At 43.9% G+C, this 21,936-nt stretch overlaps 1 protein-coding gene across 2 annotated transcripts in view; it reads right to left on the bottom strand.

Moving 5' to 3' along the window:
• Positions 1-2,687: 2,687 nt before the first annotated feature.
• Positions 2,688-21,936, bottom strand: part of LOC123371079 (all-trans-retinol dehydrogenase [NAD(+)] ADH4) — a 47,010-nt gene continuing 27,761 nt past the window's right edge. For both annotated transcript variants that reach the window (XM_045018259.1, XM_045018261.1), the window contains exons 2-9: positions 15,712-15,813; positions 14,971-15,112; positions 10,815-10,902; positions 9,071-9,302; positions 8,148-8,408; positions 6,028-6,163; positions 3,959-4,097; positions 2,688-3,074 (exon numbers count right to left, since the gene is read on the bottom strand). In XM_045018259.1, the coding sequence (XP_044874194.1) occupies positions 3,050-3,074; positions 3,959-4,097; positions 6,028-6,163; positions 8,148-8,408; positions 9,071-9,302; positions 10,815-10,902; positions 14,971-15,112; positions 15,712-15,813 (1,125 nt within the window). In that variant the 3' untranslated portion in view covers positions 2,688-3,049. The remainder of the gene's footprint in view (positions 3,075-3,958; positions 4,098-6,027; positions 6,164-8,147; positions 8,409-9,070; positions 9,303-10,814; positions 10,903-14,970; positions 15,113-15,711; positions 15,814-21,936) is intronic.

The following is a 21,936-nucleotide window of genomic DNA, read 5'->3' as shown; positions in this document are numbered from 1 at the left end:
GTCAATATGATATACTGTAAGAGCAACTTGTAGTTGATGAAAGGTTAGCAAAACTCCTATTGGCTCAGAAGGAGAGGATTAGGGAGTTTCATATTTTTTTACACACACAGACCCAGGTGATGCTAGTAATCGGATAAGTCTACTGGAAACAAATTGCCGTGTGTTTGTAATATGAAAAAAACAAATTACACCTGCATCTTAAGAAAATTAAACAATAACAAATTGTACCAAAGAGAAACTAAAATGAGCACTAGATGTCACTGTAATAACTTGTGTGAAATGTTAACTTAATTGCATAATGTTTCCTCACAGGAGCACTTATACAATTCTTAAAACTGAAAAGTTTAAAAATAAATTGTAAAACTTAGTGATAAAGTCCAGTGACAAAGACTGGTGTTTGTAATAGTAATATTTATTTTTACCTAGTTTTAGATAGTTGTTACTTTTATGACATGGAGCTAAATAAAACAAAATTGGTTAGATTCAGTCAAATTTGCAAAACTCGACAGTAATACTCAATGGTATGGAGATTAGAATTTATTTATTTATAATGTAGAGGTGAGATGTTAATGCGTTAGTTAATATTTTAGGCCCTGGTCCCATAAGAATTTATGCACATGCTTAAATGTGAATTGAATAAATCAGTTGCCCTGAATAATTCGACAGAACTGGTACAGGTGCATGGGGGCTGGAACAAGTTTTATATTGGGAATACTGAAAGCTAACAAAACTGTAAACACTGTGTATGATGGAAGCTCTGCATTCAGTTCCTATTATTACTTAGAGCTGGGAGGGATGCTGTATCTCCAACACCAGTAGTTCCAGTGGCCCTGCATTGGTGGAGAGTTAAGGGTGTACCTAGAGTTTGCAGGATCAGGGCCATTGATGTTATTTAAATGTTTGTCATAAAAGTGAGGCCGTGGATATTTCCTCTGTAACTTTCACTGGGGGCTTGCCTAAACAGGGAAGTTTTATTACGTCCAGACTACCCACCGGCTCGGCAGGTAGCAATCAATCTATCGAGGATTGATATATTGTGTCTCATCTAGACGCGATATATCGATCCCCGAACATGCTCCCGTCGACTCTGGAACTCCACCAGAGCGAGCGGCAGAAGCGGAGTCGACGGGGGAGCCGCAGCCGTCAATCCCACGCCGTGAGGACAGGAGGTAAGTCAAAATAAGGTACGTCAACTTGAGCTACGCTATTCCCGTAGCTAAAGTTGTGTATCTTACATCGACACCCACCCCCAGTGTAGACCAGGCCTTATTTATACCAGTATAATTAAACTGGTATAGTTAAACCAATATTGTAATACCAGTATAAACCTCTGTGTAGACACTATTATTCCAGGATAAGAGTGCCTTTTTTGGTTTTGTTTGCACAGCTGCCCAAGTGATACAAGCTAAACCAAAAATAGCCCTCTTACATTGGAATAAAAGTGTCTACACAGGGGTTTATATTGATATAACACTGTTGGTTTAAATACACACCTTAGCTTATACTGGCATAGCTTTCCCACATAGACACAGTATTGCTGAGTCTCATGAATTTATCATGAGATACATGCTTGTGCCCCCCTGCTGCAGGAGTTCTCGTGATGATACAAAGAGCTCCTGCACCCATGCAGTAATTTTGGAGATGGTGACTATACGCACCACCCTCCTGTTTCCAGCAGCAGCCTGATTCCTTGTTCCCAGCAGCTGCTGGCTCTCTCCCTTCCTGGTCTCAGGTATCGGCTTCTCTGACTCCTGTCCCCTCCACCACTTCAACAGGAGAGATTGAGTGCTCTACCCCAGAATGCCTAATAGCTCAGTGGTTATGGCATTCTTGATAGGGGAGACCCATGCTCAAGTCCCTGCTCCAAGCCAGGTAGAAAAAGGGATTTGAAAGCAGGCCTCCCACATCTCAGGTGAGTGCCCTAACTGCTGGGTTATTGGTTATGATAGTGGGTGTGTCTGTCTCTCATTCTGGGTTTTTTCCCTTTGGGAGAAAGGGCAGGCTGGCTTAGACATCCAATTTCAGAAGGTTCATGAATGTGAATCCCTAGTAGTGGAGTTAGGTGCGTAACTTCTCTGAGGGAGCAGGGCTTCGGCCACACCCTTCTCCTCAGCATTTCTTACTGGCTACCTTAAGCAGTTCCCTACTTATCGGGCTGGCTTCTGTGAATCACTTTCTTAGGTACCTAACTCTCCCAATGCATTGTATAGAGCAGGGGTCAGCAACCTTTCAGAAGTGCTGGGCCGAGTCTTCATTTATTCACTCTAATTTAAGGTTTCACATGCCGGTAATATATTTTAACGTTTTTAGAAGGTCTCTTTCTATAATATATAACTAAACTACTGTTGTATGTAAAGTAAATAAGGTTTTCAAAATGTTTAAGAAGCTTCATTTACAATTAAATTAAAATGCAGAGCCCCTGGACCGGTGGCCAGGACCCGGGCAGTGTGAGTGCCGCTGAAAATCAGCTTGCGTGCCGCCTTCGGCACCCGTGCCATAGGTTGCCTACCCCTGGTATAGAGAATCTATGTGCCTAACTCAGGGGTGAGGATACCACTGGGTGGCAAGTTAGGCTTTACAATGCTCAGGCCTTTTGTGGATCTAACCCTTAGTCACTTTGAGGCTGTTTGTAGTCTTTTGCAAGATGATGCCAACAGAAATGGAATGGAATGAAAACTCTTGGCATAAAAACTAGAAAACACATTTTATATAGTTAGTTATTTCATGAGATTAGATACTGTATACAAATCAAAAATAACATAGCAGTGTTAGCAAAAAAGCATGTTGCACTAAAGTGACCCACTGTCTACACATCCGTGTATAAATATTATGTATTGGTATCGTACACTTCCACAACACTTATGTCTGTGTGTTTACAGCTACTGTCTATTGTGACCTTTAGTTTTTACCTATTCCATATTATCACATACTGAACATAAGTACTTTCCTGAATATATAAAGAAAAGATAATTGAGTCATTAAGCAGTGAGGCAGCCTGAGGATAACGCTTAAATTCATATGGGAGTCTTCAAAAATTTAAGTTGAATCCTTAGAAAACCAAGACGGTTCTGTTGCTGCAAACAGAAAACAGAAAAATATATCAATGTTGTTTATTTGTAACTTTTTATTTAACATTTGTGCATAGCATCTGCATATGGACAATGCTTGCTTTTTACCTTATGTGGCTGCTTCTGTTTAAACACTCAGCCATTCCCACCTCTGTCAGTTGTTGACCAATTTAGCAGAACTATTCTTGTGCTGGGAGGGTGAAGTGCTGGGATTCAGAGGTTGTTGCAGTGATGGGGTGCAGGGGGTGTTTGGGGTCCCTCTTAAAATTGTCCCCACAGTAAAGGGACATTTGGGCTAGTTTCTCTGCCTTGGATGGAGTCACTTGCTCTTTGCTAAACCTGTCTGTGCCACAAATAACATAATCCTGTGGTGGAATGTCACTAAAAGACTTGGCAAGACAAATTTTGGCTTTTGCAATAGGCCAGATTGGCCCAGATGGCAGTGGCCATGGCCCCTCTAAAAGGTCCCCTCACATGCACCCTTCAAAAGTTGAACACAGTGCTATGCATCAATATACTCAGTATATATCTCAGGAATAAAGTATAAATATTTCCAGCAAAAGTGTAACTTAAAAAAAAGGGTTGGTTTGCTCAGTGCTGATACCTCATTTTTTAGTTTAGTTTATAAGAAAGTATTTTATTTAAATGTAGATTTCCCAGTCCCTCTACCCTCCTCTGTGGAAGCACATGAACCCCTGCCTGATACATTGGGCTGACTAGGAAACTGTTTGTGGGAGCCCCTTGAAAACACCGTCTGATCACCCTATCAGTTGTGCTTCGCTAAGTGAGCAGCAGGAATGAGGTTGTTGCTGGGTATTTTAATGATGTTTATTTTAAAGGTGATATATCAGCAAAGATAAGGCTGATTTAATTTCTTGATAACTACCTACCTCTTCCCCTCATACATAAGATCAAAAGCATCATTGATTTTGTCAAATGGCAGAGTGTACGTCACCAAGGCATCCAAACTGAATTTCTTGGCCATATAATCAGACACCAGCTTTGGTATAGAATCTACACTCTTCCAACCTGCAACAAAGCAAATAACACCCCAAATCAAACAGGCTGTATTTACATAACTTGGTCATAAAAAAGATAATTTTGGTTCAGGAATAGGAACAGGAAATTAGTCAGGGAGGTTCATGTGTGGTCAGCACTTCATTGAAAAGACCAAAGTCATTCTTAAAGTGGACTTGATTTGCCTCCTCTGGCCCAGAAAGGAGTGCAATCTGCACTCTCCTGCAACTGTGTCTTTGGGGAGATTGACTTCCAGGAGGAGATATTTGCACTGTGATTCTCCCCTTGAGTTCCACTGGGAGAGGTCAGCATTAATTTATGGCAGGGACTCTGCGGAAGGTACCCCTCTCACCAAAGGCTGCCCAAGAGATATTCTGGATTAGCACATGTCCTAGGCACGCTTGTTATGTCCTCTCCTAAGCAGGACCATCGCAATTTCTGGGCTGTGCTGGCTGCCTCCATGTTCCCTGGGGGGACTGAGGATACAGGCAGCCTATGTCATCTCAACCCATCCTTCTCATTCACTTTCCACTATGGGGAACAGCTGGCATCCTGGTTCTGCTGGTATTCCCTGGCAAAGCCTAGGGAGTGAAAAAAGCCACCTGTATTTTCTATGAAGAGAGGAACATAACAGCGGTGTGGTCATTAAATCAGTGCTCAACTTGAACATTTTTTTCCTGTGAGGTTTTTTTAAACTACCCCTGTTTTCTCCAGTTACTTCTAGAATTACCAAGTGGCACAACAGTTTTCAGGTAGGAGAATATACATGTAAATTAATTTAAGTTCAGAACAATTATTTAAGACTCTGTCTTGCTTAAACCATGAGGTATACAAGGTTGTAGTTTATGGAGCTGTCAGTCATTAAAAAAGCATTTAGAATCATAGTTTACTTTCATTCCATATGTGGAATGGTCATTGAAGTCAATGAGGATTTGGCACAGAAAAACGAAATTGTAGGCAAAATGTCAACTACTCAGGAGGGGTCACTCACATACTTCATTTCACAGACTGGAGAGCCTGGTCTCTCTAATCTGTTAGGAAGCGAGCCACCACTTTTAAAACTAGTTTTATAATTTAGAATAGTAATTTGATTTTGAAGATCTACAAGTTTGATAATATTTGTATGTACAACAATATAAATTATATCCTTAACTGATTTTGGGGTATAGCTTATTTAATGGCCATTTAGACTCCTGATGTACGTATTTATACCATGTTCACCATTGTGGCAAGACCATAGCCAAGTAATCAAGTGGGTGACATTTACCCCTGTGCAGAGGGCCAGCATGAGGCCTGTGCACCAGTTCAGTCCCACTTAAGCTTTGCTTTGAGGGTGTGAGTGGTGAATAGCCCTTGTGCTGGACTTCTGCCAGGGTGAATTTCTCCTGTGATTCTTTGTCTGGTGGTTCTCTCTCCCCTCCTATGACACTGAAAGTTAAATTGTGTTGGTTACTTGGCTTGTTGTGTTAATTGTTATTATTGCTGAAGGCAGGTAGGGTGTAGAGATGGGCTTGTGCCTTTGGAAGCTGAAAGCAGTGATCCATGATCAGCCTGACCCTTTCAAAAATTGAGTTCCACAGTCCTGGGCTGGCTGCTGAGAGAGCTCGGTCTCCCATCCTCATGAGTTTGACTCTGATAGATAACTGTGCTCCACAAAACAAAAAAAGGTATCATGAAAAATCTTTGTGGCGGAGGAAGATGCTGTTTGTCAGATAGATCTGCCTGTGGAAATCTTTGAATGGTAGGGCCATGAACTTGAATTTGATCCAGGGTTCAGTAGGGAGCTAATGTAGTGATTGAAGCTCAGGGGTGAAGTGCTCCCTGCAGACCAGTAATTCCAATCTTTTCTGATGAACACAATTATAGTGATTCACAGCTATATAAAAAGGTAGGGTGAATATACTAGCCCTACCCCTGGGCTAAACTATGTGGGAAAACTGACCTCCAAAGAAAGTGGCATTTATTTTCTTTCCCATTATCAGCTGCATTGGAGAAACAGGGATTGATTGTCCACCCAGAGCCACTCCAACAATCGTACAAGTTCCCCAGCCCACCGTGGTGCACTCCAGGGCAGCTTTCTGAAAGACAAAGCAAACTCAGATTTAAAGGGCAGAAGATGAACTCATTACTCCTTGTGGGGTCAGACTTTAGGCCTTTATTCAGTTCATAGTTCACTAAACGTCCATGGACTTTAATGGGAGTTTGAGTGAGGACTGAGATGCTAGCCACGGGGTAAGAGGTAAATTACTGTCAGGGATCAGAAACTGGCTAATTTCCAGAAAACAAAGAGCAGGAAAAATGGTAGAATTCATCATGGCAATAAACGTGTTTGAAGGTGCTTAAAATGAAAAGATGGAACAGATCCCACTCCTCACCACTGCAATTCAACTAGACATAAAGGTGTTCTGAAAATTTGCAAAACAAGTAAGATTGACTTAACATAATTATGCAGAAAGATTGCATGAACTCTGTGCCCTCCAAAAAGTCAGTTCTTAGTTTAGTCTTACCTGAACAATACCATGATCACCTGTCTTAAAGACTGTGATATTTTACAGTAATTATGCTTGTTTTAGTAGTTCAGTCTTAATTCATTTGCATTAAAAGTCAAATCCTGATTCCAATAAAGGCCATGATAGTACTCTCATTGGGCTGAACAGAACCAGAATTTGGCACTGGAATCATATTCTTGTAAATGGTAATACTTCATGTGACACAGTAATTTGGTTTATAGATTCATGATTTCTTAACTCATAAATCCAAAATTTTGCTGGGAGATAGGATAAATGTTGCAGCTCTGTGGTATACTTGGTACCAGTTTGCATGGGATAAGTAGGATGTAAGAAGTTAGTAATTACTAAATAATTAAAAAGAAAAAAGATTGAGTAATTTAATACATTTCTTTTTGAAGCTTTCTGGCTTGTGAAATGGCAGCATATGAACCTGTACAATTCCAAAAGTGTGTATAGAATATCTTTGTATGCACCCCGTTGGGGGCAGCATATAAAGGTGAGGGGAACGTACATTCAGTCTGCGTTATTGAGGGCTGGAAATAGAATTTTGAGGTTACAGGTTTGCTGCCTGATTGGAGACCTTGTTGATTGGGGCAGCTAGTGAGCACTGGAGAAGATGCTGGATGGAAATGCTTTATGTAATGGCTTGCTTGTATGGTTCTCTTTCCCAAACAGCAGGATGGGCAGTGTCTGAGTTGGCAGCTAGTGGGAATAGGTGAGGTTGCCTTTGGCTTTCCATATGATACAGTGGCCAGATGAAGTCATGTTGCTATATCACAAACCTGCACAGTGCTAGGTACCTGGGAGTGAGGAAGAGGACACAAGGACCTTCTTGTGTCTCTGTGCAGGGGCCAGGAACAATCTTGTTCCTTGTACTTCAGGTTTGAAAGAAGAGGGGAATTCTGACAGCAAAGGCCATACTAAGAATCCATCCCTGAAAAGGGGCCGGTTTCCCCTTCTCCATTAAAGCATGCAGCAACAACAGGTGCCTCATGAGCTCCCTGGGACATTTTGCTTGCCTCAGAAGCAACACCTCAGGAAATTGCAGCTAGGAAGTACACCCTTCAGTAACCTCTGTAAAGGCACTGTACAACCCATAGAAATTTAATATTAGCAGCTTTATTCTTGTAAGTTCCATGTCAAGAGTGTACCATATTGGGAAGAAGAGCCATTGGGGGAGACCGTTATTGGGAGGATCTTTAGAACATAACACTTGGAGGGTATTTAATTGTAATGAATGATTACTGTCTGTTTTAATAAAAACAACAATCTCAATATATCCGACTGTTTATCCCATCTAAGTGTTCATATCACACCTATTACCACTGTAACAGAGCACAGACCTAGACCAAAATATACATACTGTAATGGAATGCTAAACTGTATTATACGGTTCAGTCATTAGGTGGCACTGTGTGTAAGATACCTTATTTAAAGCTAACCTTAGCCATACCTGGCAGAGCAGTAAAGGATCTTATGGTGAACACATCTGGTGTGCATAAGCAAGCTCTGTGACCAGTCCATATCTGGTGCAGAAGAACATGACACATACCATGACAGCAACATTACCGATGCATTCAATGGCAAAATCGACCCCACCATTGCTCATTTCAGTTATAACCTCCTGAATGGGCTTCTTGAAATCCTGAGGATTGAGGCAGTCAGTGGCTCCTAACTCTTTTGCCAATGAAAATTTATCTTTGTTGATGTCAATTGCAAAGATCCGAGAAGCTCCAGCAGCTTTACAGCCCATGACAGCTGACAGGCCAACTCCTCCCAAGCCGAAGACGGCACAGGTAGACCCAGGTTCCACCTGCAATAAGAAAGGTTAGGGAATGGCCTTAGAACTCTGGAGACAAAAGGAGCTTTCTAAATGTTTGTCTGTGATCTCCGGCTCATGTCAATAAACCACAGCAAATGCACAGGTTGGATGGGGCCATATCCTTTTTATTGTTTGAAAAATATAAGAAATGATCCACTTTTTGTGTGTTTAATATCAAGACCTTTGATTCATGACTCACCCAGACCTCACCTCTCAAATGGAACTTGGTGTGTTGGCTTAGTGTTCATTACTATTAACCCCAGAAATGTGGAAATTGGAAACTGAGGTTATACGTAAACTATCAAGTATGGTTGTGTTTTTAAAACTAGAACTGTACTAAAGATTTTAAAAATATATAAAACACTGTATAAAAATACAGTAACAATACACTATGTAAAACTTTATTAAATTATTTTACATTATACATGCATATATATGTATAATATAAAATGGTTAAGACTAATGTTCCAGAAGAGCATATTCTTTTTTTTAAATTAACCTTTAGAGACAATACTGCTCACTTTTTCATGTGAGTAAAGCTACTGAATTCATTACAATCATGTGGAACAAGTTCCTAATCAAAGGGAATTGATTAGGATAATTAAAAGGTATTCATGTTATTACAGTGAGTAGTTGAGCCTTAATTAGCTCACCTTGGCAGTATTGAGGGAAGCCCCATAACCTGTGGAAAATCCACAGCCGATCAGACAGACTTTATCCAGGGGAGCAGCAGCATCAATTTTGACAAGAGAGGTTTCCGCTACAACAGTGTATTCAGAGAAGGTGCTAGTCCCCATGAAGTGGTAAATCTGCTTCCCTTTGCAGGTGAACCTGCTGGTACCATCAGGCATCAGGTCTTGATCAGAAATAGGTGTTTTAATTTTGCTAGGGAGACAACAACAACAAAAATGGAATTTATACTTCACTGTCCCCTGCTGTCAGCATCCCCTACTCACCGTCCTTTTGTTACTGCAGTCATGGGCTGCACTTGAACAAAAATTGTCAGTTTTGCCAAATGGTGAGTTGGTCTTTGTGGAATGTGAACAGTAGAGTTTAGGCCAGGGGTGGGCAAACTTTTTGGCCCGAGGGTCACATCTGGGTATGGAAATTGTATGGTGGCCCATGAATGCTTATGAAATTGGGGGCTGGGTTGTGAGAGGAGGTGAGGGCTCCAGCTGGAGGAGTGGGCTCTGGGGTGGGGCCAGAAATTAGGAGCTCAGGGTGCAGGAGGGGGCTTAGGGCTGGGGCAGGGGCAGGCAGTTGGTATGGGGGGTGCAGGAGGGTGCTCTGGGTTGGGACTGAGGGTTTCGGAGGGCTGCGGCAGGGGATTGGGGTCTGGGAGGGGAACGGGGTGCAGGCTCCGGGCAGTGCTTACCTCAAGCAGCTCCCGGAAGCAGCAGCATGTCTCCCCTCTGGCTCCTAAACAGAGGTATGGCCAGGCAGCTCTGTGCATTGCCCTGTCCAGAGGTGCCACCGCTGCAGCTCCCATTGGCTGTGGTTCCCGACCAATGGGAGCTGCAGGGTTATGCTTGGGGCGGGGGCAGCGTACAGAGCCCCCTGGCTGCCCCTACGCGTAGGAGCCAGAGGGGGGACATGCTGCTGCTTCCAGGAGCCGTGCATAGCAGGGCCAACCACTGACCCTGTTTCCTGGCTGGAGCACCGGAGTGGGGCAAGCCTCGGACTCTGCTCCCCGGCAGGAGCTCAAGGGATGGATTAAAATGTCTGAAAGGCCTGATGTGGCCTTCGGGCCATAGTTTGCCCACCCCTGGTTTAGGAGGAGACCAACCATCAAACTCATTTTCATATCTGTCCTGAGCAAGGATTTTAACTGGAGTCTCCAGATGTTCTGCTAGATTAGTGCGTCACCTGGCTCCTAACAGTCACGTATTATAACTAAATACTTGAGAATAAATTTCCTGTGGCTATTACTTGGATTCAAAAGCTGGGAAAGACCAATATTTTATTCATTACATGTTCTAAGTGTCTGGCAAGCAAGATGACTAGAAAGTGAAGTGTTCTCTGACCCGACTCCTCTTGGCACAAAAAGGGAGAGGAAAACCTCCACATTTCCCCTGCAGCGTCTTTCCCTGGTATGGCGGGAGACCCATAAAGAAATGTAGCTGGTCCCTATACCATCATTCTCACCCCAGTGTAAGAGACATGTAGGGGCAGGCGGGATAAGGCATGGCTAGAGCCTGCTGTGCTCCAGCTACTGCCAGGTGGTGGATGGCCTATCCCATCTTGTGAAAGTTAGAGCAGTCCCCAGGATGAAGCTGCACAGAGAATCATGGAAGTGTAACTGCCTCCATGATTGCCTCTCAACACCTCCGCAGCTGTGGCCCAATGGAAAAGCCTCTCCTACTGCTCCCTGCAAGGTAAAATATTTGCAATTCCTACCTGATCTTTTCACAAAGGTTGGTCTTTGGACTCAAGCAGAACTTGCATTGACCACACTGAGGGACGTAGAGTGGGATAACCTTGTCACCTAGAAAAATCAATATTTATTAGATATTTTTTGTTTAAAGTTATTACCAAATTTTTTTTGAAGTCTCATAGGCCCAGCCCTACAAGTTCTCTATTCTTGGAACTCCTGTAGGCCCTATATATGTCTAATTCTCTGCTCTTTGTTGTTTTTGTGGATCCAGACTAACACGGCTACCCCTCTGATAATTCTCTGTTAGTTACTCAACCTCTGGTTTGCTTGCAATGTTAAATATTACATTCAATATTTTAGCTCACATGATTGACTGTTTCTAACAACATTACTTACTCCATGTTACATTGAATGTCTATTTTCCACTCAGTATGTGATTTAGCCTAGCAGAACGATAATCCAGGTGTTGTTATACTCCCTCTCACACACTAGAGACAGGAACAGCTCTACATCTCTTCCAGGCTGGGACTGTGTCGACTGATCTTGTGATGGTAGGACAGCTGACAGCATGCTGGGTGCTGTACAAAACACAAAATAACAGTCCCTGTCCTGGAGAGCATATACAGAGGAAACAGGATGCACTGGACAACCCACAAAAGGGAGTGAGTTTTATTATTAGTTATTAATTGATTTCCAGTGCACACTTCTTGTGAGCAGTTAGGAAGAACTTGAGTGAGGAGGTGGTGGCTTGGTGTGCTGCATGAAAAGGGCATTCCATGTATTTTGGGCAACATCGGGGAAGGCACAGAGCTGGGAGTGGGACAGCGACAGGGCACAGAGGGAGACAAGGGATGAGATAGATGAAAGCCAGAACTGAGTTGGGTAGAGCCTTAAAGATGAGCACAAGAAGTTTAAATTCTGTTTGTTAGGCACATGGGAAACAGTGGAGGAAGTCAAAGGGAGGGTGAGATGTTTAGATCAGAGGGCAAAGAAGATAATTTTAGCAGCCACATTTTGGATGAACTGAGGGTGGTGATACAGCAATCCAGAAAAGAGAAGGTTGTATCACTGTGAGGTTGTGTAAAAACAAAACAACCTCTCACCCCAAAAACACCACCCAAAAAATGCCCCAGAAGTTATAGCGGGAATGGGAAAGCCTGATAGCATTACACTAGCTGATCATCAGATGAGAGAGGGAAGAGCCACCTGCTTTGCTCATTGTCATAGGGTAGCTGGTCTCTGTGGACAGACGGACACCAGTGCCCTGGACTGGAGTGGGTAAGCCCAGTACAGATAATTAAAGAGGTCTAGGCTACAGCTGGGCCTATAAAGGGCTGCATAGGCAGCAGGGAGAGGAAGGATTGAGATAGGCTGAGCCCGAAAGAGGAAGCTGTGCTGGAGTGGAGCTTGCTCCTGTGGTGGGTCCCTAGTAGGGTGACCAGATGTCCCGATTTTATAGGGACAGTCCTGATATTTGGGGCTTTGTCTTATATAAGTGTTTATTACCCCCCATCCCCGTCCTGATTTTTCATACTTGCTATCTGGTTGCCCTAGTCCCTAGAGCCAGGGACGCAGCCCTGTAGCTGCTGCTCTGGGGGGCGCAGAGCGGAGGGAGGCTGGGGCCCTGAAGCCTGGGACCAAAAGCTGAGTTAGGACGGTGTTGTGTGTGTTTGTTAACCTCTCTTTAAAGAATAAACCTCCTTGCCTGAGACTGGGCGTGGCAGCATTAGCTTTGGCTCTGGGGAGCAGTGACAGCCCTGGTGACACTCATCAATCACTTGTTGCCAACCAGCCCCAAGGGCATCAGTTTCAGAAGCTGTTCTTTCAAACTTGTGAGTGGAGAAGATTCTGGATCAGTGGCTTCAACCAAAAAAAAACAAACCACATGGGCAAGAGGAAGAAAAGGATAGAACTTGGGTATTTCAGCAACGGGAGCAGTGAAGCCCAGTCTGTTCAGTCTAAATACACCGAGAGTTCTTTGGCCAGGCAGCATAAGTTTCCATTTCTAGTTTACTCTGCAGATATTTTTCTGTTCTTTCTGTGTACAATAACTGAAGGGGACATATCTGCAGCAGGATCTGTGTGAATTGCTTTGTGGTCTTTCCTTCTCAAATCCTAAACAACTGTAATCGTATCTCCATTAGCTACACCAGAGTTATTTCTTGTCACAGACTCCTAGAGATCAAAGCCAGAAAGGACCATCAGATCACCTAGCCTGGCCTCTTGCATATCACAGCCCACCAACAACACCCAGCCCCACCTACTAAACCATGGGTGGGCAAACTACGGCCCGCGGGCCGGATTCGGCCTGCCAGCCATTTTAATCTGGCCCTCGAGCTCCCGCTGGGGAGTGGCATCTGGGGCTTGCCCCGCTCTGGCGCTCCAGCCAGGGAGCAGGGTCGGGGGCCGCTCCACTTGGCTCCTGGAAGCAGCATCATCATGGCCCCCCCTGGCTCCTACACATAGGGGCAGCCAGGGGCCTCCACTCTGTACACTGTCCCCACCCCAAGCGCTGCCCTCACAGCTCCCATTGGCCAGGAACCACAGCCAATGGGAGCTGCAGGGGCAGCACCTGCGTATGGGGCAGCGTGCAGAGCTGCTTGGCCATGCCTCTGCCTAGGAGCTGGAGAAGGGAAATGTCACTGCTTTTGGGAGTCGCTTGAGGTCAGCGCTGCATGGAGCCTGCACCTCTAAGCCTTCCCCCATGCCCCAACCCCCTCCCCCAGCCCTGATCCCGCTCCCAGCCTCCGAACCCCTCGGTCCTAGCCCAGAGCACCCTCCTGCACTCCAAACCTCTCATCCCCAGCCAGAGTCCTCACCCCTCCTCGCCTCAACTCCCTGCCCCAGTGCTGATCCCCCTCCCGCCCTCCAAACCCCTCGATCCCAGCCCAGAGCACCCTCCTGCACCCCAAACTCCTCATCCCCAGCCCAGAGCCCTCACCCCCTCCTGCATCCCACTCCCCTGCTCCAGCCCAGAGCCCCCTCCCACACCCTGAACTAATTTCTGGCCCCACCCTGGAGTCTGCACCCCCAACCAGAGCCCTCACTCCCTCCTGCTCTCCAACCCTGATTGTCTGAGTATTCATGCCTTGCCATACAGTTTCTATTCCCAGATGTGGCCCTTGGGCCAAAAAGTTTGCTCATCCCTGTACTAAACCCAACAACCAAAATAATACAGCCCTCTGGAAACTAAACTATTATGTGCTACAAGCAGAGAATCGGAGGGACTGAGGTGCATCAGTGCCTGAGGCCCCTGCAATAGCTAGGAACTGATTAAGTGAGATATACCCAGATGATTCCAGTAAGTGACCTGCCCGCTATGCTGTAGAGGAAGGCAAAAATAAAGAAATCCCAATGCCACTGGCAATGGGTACTAGCCCACCCTATCCAGTGTCCCATCTCCAGCTGCGGCCATCTCTGCTGTTTCAGAATAAGAAGACACTCCCATCCCTCCGAATAAACTGTGAGGGGGAAATCCCTTCCTGACCCAAAGGGATGAGTCCCAAAGCATGAGATTTTAGGAACGTAAGACAAAATGGAAGGACAATCAGGCTGCTGAACCTTGCCCGCATCATCACAAGCAACCGTGTCATGCACTCCCACTCATAAATTTGTCCAGCTCTGTTTGTTAAAACTAATTAAGTTGTTTGCCCAACAACTCCTATTGGGAAGCTGTTTCATAACCTCAGCCCTCTGATAGTTAGAAAACTTCTTCTAATGTCCAGTTTGAATTTGTTCAAGGCTGGTTTATACCCATTTGTTCTTGTGCTAGCATTGTCCTTCAGCTTAAATAGCTCTTCATCTTCCCTGGTGTTTTCCCTCCTTCCTCGCAATGTATTTACAGATAGTAATCATATCCCCGATCACATGTGGGGGTGTGTGTAGAAGGAGTTCAGTTTATATGCACTCTTTTTAAACAAATTTACTAGTGCCAGGTCTTCTGGCATAACAGATAATTTTGGAGACAAAATGCTTCATCCCATTGCATTTTATCCTCCAGTGTATAACCACCAAGGTATAAACTTCTACCCTGGTAGAAGGCCTGGTTCTTCACTGGTTTCAGCAGTTTATACCAGTATAAATCATTAACTTCAACAGAGCATCACCAACATATAGCCCTTGTGTCTGAATGGCGAATAAAGCCCTGACACTACAATGGTATAGCTAATATCTCAGTACCTGGTTTAAATCTAGTCACTCCTGGTCCAGTGCTCTCCACAATTCCTGCTCCTTCGTGGCCCAGGATGACTGGAAAAAGACCCTCTTTAAAACTGGGGCTTACAGCATGAGCATCACTACGGCACACCCCCGTGGCAACAATCTGCAAGGCAGTAACACCTTTACATTCACACTGTAGGTTGATAATGGAGAATTACAACTGTGACTTGAATCAAATTAGAGAGCTGCTCTTACCATTGCAATACCACCAGGTTTGATGGGAAATTTGAGCTATTGCCTTGACAATACCAAGCACTGGAACTTCATTAGTATTGTGGTTTTGCATGACCCAACCATTGTCAACATGTACAGTAGAAAATAAACATTTGAATGCCCTTTTTATGGAGACAAATAATCCCAAAATATATGATCATTCTTTTTTTTTTTGTTTTTTGTTTTTGTTTTTGTTTGTTTTTGAGAAGCAACACACAAAGTGAATTAAATCTGATTATCATGAAATTTTGCCCGCATGTACATCTTGGTGTGATTTAGGGAACGAAGTGCACTCTGGCTGCTCTGCCGCACTTCAGCAACACAAAGCAGCTGTCAACCCATCATACATGGGCTTTTAAACTGTTTATGTTTATGACTGCTTTGCACAGCCAGGATATATTGGTGAATCTTAACTGCTTCTTTCAAATGGAATAGCCTTCACTGCTGTGCAACTCCAGTTTTACACCCATGTCAATGTAGATGACTTACCTTAACTCGAATTTCATGTTCTTTGGGTGGGGCGACTTCAACCTCCTCAATAGAAAAGGGATTCCCTGCTTCCCAGGCAATGGCTGCCTTGCATTTAATAACCTTGGAAAGGAGTAAGTACATTTTAGATTTAGAGATTTTACTTTATTGCACTCTCTACTGTGGATTTTGAAAAATAAAGAGCAAGACCCTGATCTCATTCATCCTGGGGTGAATCAAGAATAATTTCATTTAAATAAATGAAAAATAAAAAATAATAAAAATGTAGAGCAAATGGAAGAAAAGGGAGGCTGATAGTGATGAATATAAATCAGAAGTTATGACTTGTAGAAAATTGATAAGGGAAGCAAGGGGACACAAGGAGAAATCTATGGCTAAGAGAGTTAAGGACAATAAGGAGCTTTTAAAATATAGTAGGAACAAAAAGAATCCTGACAATGGAGTTGGTCCTTTACTAGATGGAAATGGTAGAATTATCAATAATAATGCAGAAAAGGAAAAAGTGTTCAATAAATATTTCTGTTCTGCATTTGGGAAAAAAACACTGCTGGAATACTGTGTCTAGTTCTGGTGCCCACAGTTAAAGAAGGATGTTGATAAATTAGGGTTCAGAGAAGAGCCACAAAAATGATTAATGATTAGATATTGGAAAAAATGTGTTAGCTCAAAGAGCTCCATCTATTTATCTTAACAAAGAGACGATTAAGGGGCGACTTGGTTACATGGGGAACAAATATCTAATAATGGATTCTTTTGGTCTAGAACTGAAAGGTAGAACATGATCCAGTGGCTGAAAGTTGAAGCTATACAAATTCAAACTAGAAATAAGGCATAACTTTTTAATGATAAGAGCAATTAACCACTGGAACAATTACCAAACATCATGGTGTATTCTTCATCACTGACCATTTTAAAATCAGGATTGGATGCTTTTCTAAAAGACCTGCTCTAGGAATATTTTGGGGAAGTTCTCTGGCCTGTGTTATACAGCGGTCAGACTAGATGATAACAATGGTCCCTTCCGGCCTTGGCATCTATGAATCTGTGAATGATGGTCCCCAGAAGAAAGGCTGGTGTAACTGAAATCACAATTGGGATCCATACCCTATAAAATCAGCTTGAAGTTGAGGTCTATGACAAGTTTGGAATTCAAATACAAGATAATCTGCATTGTTTAGAAAGACAATAATTTTCCAATCTTTATTAATCTTCCTTTTATGTTTCCATCCCACATTATTTACATTGTAGATGCATTAATTCTCATCACTTTGATATGGAAGTATCATAAATACTGTGACCCAAATGCAACAGGGCCATCAGCTCCCCTTTTCTATGTGATACTAGATGAAGAGAGGCAAAAGAGAGCGTAACAACCCTGAATTGTGTGCATCATGTAGGCGATAGGGGAGAGCAGGATCATTGTCATACTATGCCTTAGCCCCTATGGATCATGGCAGCTCTTCTGTATGAACTTCATGTATAGTCAGGGCTCTGTGGCTTGAGGTGAAGCCAGGACTAGCCACTCTGTGCGATGTGCACCTCTCAGGACATGTGGATTTCCCTGAGGAAATAACTGCTGAATAAAGCAGAATTAATTCTCTTTTGTACCCTCTAACCACTTGGAGAGGGAGCAGAACCAATAGCAGCACAGCTCCAAAGGGAGTCATGTTGTCTGGGGAAGGGAAAGGGAACTCAAATTGCTAGTTCTGTTCAAAAGTCTCTGTAGATCCGTTGAGTGCTGGTCTTTCCAGCCCTGTCTCTTTTCCTCTCCACAGTGTCATAAATGCCTCACTCCGGAGGCAAGGATTTGACTGAAATCCGAAGGGTTCAAAGTCACAGCAGCTTGAGAACTCTTTCCTCCCCCCACTCCTCCCACGGTAGAACAGCATGTGTGTCTCTCATTCCTTGCTGAGGCAAAGTGGTCACTGATTGATATGAAGTGAGTTTTGCCGGAGTAAAGAATACAGGAATATGGCCTTTTAATAACTCTTATGTTGTTTGAAATGTGTTCAACAATTTAATTCCTCCTTAAAGCTTGAGCATTTTCAGAATCTCCAAGCATGGAGCCACAGGATAATGAGGACAAATCTGAATATTTGAAGAAGTATAATACATACAGATAAATTATGTGAAAAATAGCTCTTATCTTTTTCCTTGGGATTTTGAACACTGGTGCTAAATAAGGAACTGCTTTGCTGCACCCATAATAGCGGGAGCAGCTGTTATAATAAAACAGAACAGGGTCTGTGGTAATAGGTTTTTAGAAAGAAATCTATAGTATTGTAAGCATCTAACACAGGGGTGGGCGAACTTTTTGGCCTGAGGGCCGCATCGGGTTTCCAAAATTGTATGGAGGGCCGGTTAGCGGAGGCTGTGCCTCCCCAAACAGCCGGGCGTGGCCCAGCCCCACCCCCACCCCCTACCCGACCCCTCCTGCTTCTCGCCCCCTGATGGCCCCTCCGGGACTCCTGCCCCATCCAACCTCCCTTGTTTCCTGGAGCCCCTGCCCCGACATCCCCCTGCCGCCTCATCTAACCCCCCCCCGTTCCTGACTGCCCCCGCCCATGTTACTTTAGCTACTGACAATCGGCAAGAAGGAAGTTAAATACAAAATACAAAAATAGCTGAATGAAAGGCAGGAGCCACTCTGCAGCTAGGGTTATCTGGAGCACAGGACGCTCTATCCATGCCCAGGGCCGGCTCCAGCTTTTTTGCTGCCCCAAGTGGTGAAGAAATTTTTTTTTAAGAAAAAAAGTCGTGATCAGCCGCTTCATTCTTTGGTGGCAATTTGGTGGCCGGTCCTTCCCTCCGAGAGGGACTGAAGGACCCGATGCCGAATTGCCGCAGAAGACCTGGACGTACTGCCCCTTCCCATTGGCCGCCCCAATCACCTGCTTCCTGCGCTGGTGCCTGGAGCCGGCCCTGGCCATGCTTCCAATCCTTCTCCAGGCCACGCCCTGACATACCCCCTATGCAAGAGCAAGCCCTGGGGTATGTCAGGGCGTGCCCTGGGGGTTCACCTACACCAGCAGAATCTGGTTGTCAGTTTTAAGGCTGCTCTGCCAAGATGCCAAGAGTAATCCTGCACTGGGAAGGGAAGGTGATATTCAGTCTGTTCTTTTGACAAATATTATAAGGCAGTCTTGGCTTCTATTTTTAAGACTTGTACAACTAATAATATTCACTAATCTACCCCTTAGCTGTTTAGAGTTATTATTTTTGGCTGAGACCCTGTATTCCAACTTAATTTGTTTAACTAAGTTATGAATTGATGTTTAAAAAGAAGGATTTCTAGTGGCAGTGTCCAGATACTATTTGTTGTATCAAACCAGGCAAGGTACTAACAAGCTTCAACAGGACTTTATTTTTACAGTGGAAACCTCTTTACCAAGCTGCAGCTGCACCCTCTGTAACTCTCACTCTGCCTCCTCAGCTCCTCCCCTCTCCTTCCTGTTTCCTGTCCTTTCAGGCTCCCAACAGCCAGGCTCCCAGTTCTAATAATACAAGCAGCATCTAAACATCACATTCCCTCCTCTCTTAAGAAACTCTCCCAATTAAAATAAACATTGTTGTTCTAACCACAGGAACAAATAGGAAACAAGACACTATACTATTGGCAAAAATATTACACTGAAAACACTGTAGATATTACATAACATAGTCTCTAGTACAGGCAGGTGGTCATCTGGATCTGACAGGCTGTCTCTCAAGCCCTGGTTCCAGTGCAATGTCTTGTTGTGATGGTTCTACGGTGAAGTCATCCAATGCAGACTGTGTGTTAGCATAATCGCCTCTTGGTGCATAGGCAAGTGCAAGTTAAGAAGCATTCCATACCCGCCCATCAGAAAGTCAATAGGTATAAGGTCCCTTCTTTACTATGATTTTAAGAGGAGCTGTGAATTTATGGTTCCCTTTGCGTAAAATTCCAGGTTTTCATATTCTAACGAAGGAACCACACTTAAACTTCGGTTCCTTAGCACCCCGCCACTTGTCTGTGAAAGCCTTATACTTTGGTTCTGTTCAACTGTTTTTCTCAGATCATCCTCAGTTGGGGCATCAGGTCATGCCTTTAACAATCCAGCAATGTTCAGTTTAGTATTGATCTGTTTCCCATGCAGTAATTTTGCGGGTGATCTTTGCGTTGTGGCATGTTGTGTAGCCCGGTATGCTTGCAAGAAATCAGTAGTGAAGGGTACTCACAATCGCCCTTCCAGTTTAGCTGTTTGCAAACTCTCTGTCAAACTTCTGTTAAACCCCATTGGCTTGAGGGTAATATAGGGATGACCTTCCGTGTAAAATGTTCCTCTCTGCTAGAAAAGTTTCAAACTCCAGGGAAGTAAATTGACTACCATTATCTGAAACCAGTTCTTTGGGGTTACCTTCCCTGCTAAAAACTGAAGAGAGGAACTTAATTACTGTAGCAGAAAAGATTTGCGATGTAAACGCTACCTCATTTACTGAAATAGTCTATTAAAGTGATGGCATAACGACAGTCAATTGGAGCAGTATCAAAGGGTCCTACAATGTCAATCGCCACTTTTTCCCATGCAGATTCAGGAAGAGGGACAGGCTGTAATGGGGGGGATACATGTCACTGCTGTCTTATCATGCATTTGGCAAATGACACAGGATTTCAGTTTGAGAGTCCATCCCTGGCCACCAATACAGATCCTGTAGTCGTTGTTTGGTTCTGACAATTCCTTGAGGAGTATCATGTGCCAGGTATATGAGTTTTGACTGTAATTCTTCTGGAACAAGTAGCCAGTGTGTACCTCGTAGCACATAGCCATCAAACAAAGAAAGTTCATCCCGAACTCTAAAATAAGGCAACAAAACTGGGTCAAGGTTTTTAGGGTTACTGGGCCATCTCTTTGTCAGAAATTCCCATAGTTTTTTGTTAAATTGGACATGCTGAACAAGCAACTTGAAATTGTTCTCTTGTAACTGCAGTAAGAGTGCTTGTAATAAGCGCAACTACTACATCCTCATCCTCTGGTGGACCATCTGGTTAAGGCAAAGGCAGGCGAGAAAGGCAATCAGCTACCACATTTTTGTTTCCAGGCTTATATTCCACTTCTTAATTGAAAGAGAGTAGTCTTGCAGACCATCTAGCAATACGATATACTGCTCTTCCCAGTCCTTTTGTGGTGAGCAACATCGTCAAAGGGCTGTGGTCTGTGTGCAACTTGAACGTGCGGCCCCACAGGTAAGTTCTCCATTTAGCCCAGACACAAGCAAGTGCTTCTTTTCGACTGTAGAATATTTTCTCTCAGCATTACTTAGTGTCCTTGAAGCAAATGCAACAGTCCTCTCTGTGTTGTCCTCATGAAGTTGTGTGAGGACAGCCCCAAGTCCATAATCAGAAGCATCAGTAATTACAATCGTGGACAATGCAGAACTGAATAATGCAAGTACTGGACTATGTACAATCAAGTCTTTCACCGTTTTGAAACTAGCTTGTGCATCCATTGTCCACACTAAGATTGAACTTCTCTGTAGTAATTCTCATAACGATTCAATGACAGAAGCATAATTGGGAATGAATTTTGCATACTAGGAGGTAAGACCCAAGAAGGAACGTAAGGTTTGCAAATCTGTTGGTGGAGGAGCATTTGAAATTGCCAGGATACAATCTGGATCAGGTTTTAGTCCAGCCTGTGAAATTGTATGCCCCAGAAAGGAGAGTTCAGTTTGTCTAAATTTGCATTTGGACCTATTGAGCTTGAGGCCTGCTTTGCTGATGCAGTTTAGTACAGACTGCAGGTTATTGTCATGCTCCTCAGTAGTATTTCCAAACACGATCATATCATCCAAACAGCACTGAACTCCATGTTGATTCTTCAGAGGGGGGGAGGGATAGCCTGCTAAACCCAGGGTTGTGAGTTCAATCCTTAAGGGGGCCACTTAGGGATCTGGGGCAAAAATCAGTACTTGGTCCTGCTAGTGAAGACAGGGGGCTGGACTCTATGACCTTTCAAGGTCCTTTCCAGTTCTAGGAGATAGGTATATCTCCAATTATCATTTTTGGAAGGCACTTGGGGCTGATATAAGACCATATGGAACTCATTTAAAACAAAATAGTCCCTCATGTAATAAATGCTTTGAGGTCTCTGCTGTCTTCATGCAACATAACCTGGTGGTATGCGCTCTGCAAATCAAGAGTAGAAAACATCTTTGCTCCATGGAGTTCTGCAAATACTTCTTCTATGTGAGGAAGAGGATGGC

The sequence above is a fragment of the Mauremys mutica genome, chromosome 5 (assembly GCF_020497125.1).
Source record: "Mauremys mutica isolate MM-2020 ecotype Southern chromosome 5, ASM2049712v1, whole genome shotgun sequence".
Taxonomy (NCBI): Eukaryota; Metazoa; Chordata; order Testudines; family Geoemydidae; genus Mauremys; species Mauremys mutica.
The sequence above is the reverse complement of the archived record's forward strand: the minus strand, read 5'-3'. Positions and strand labels throughout refer to the sequence as shown.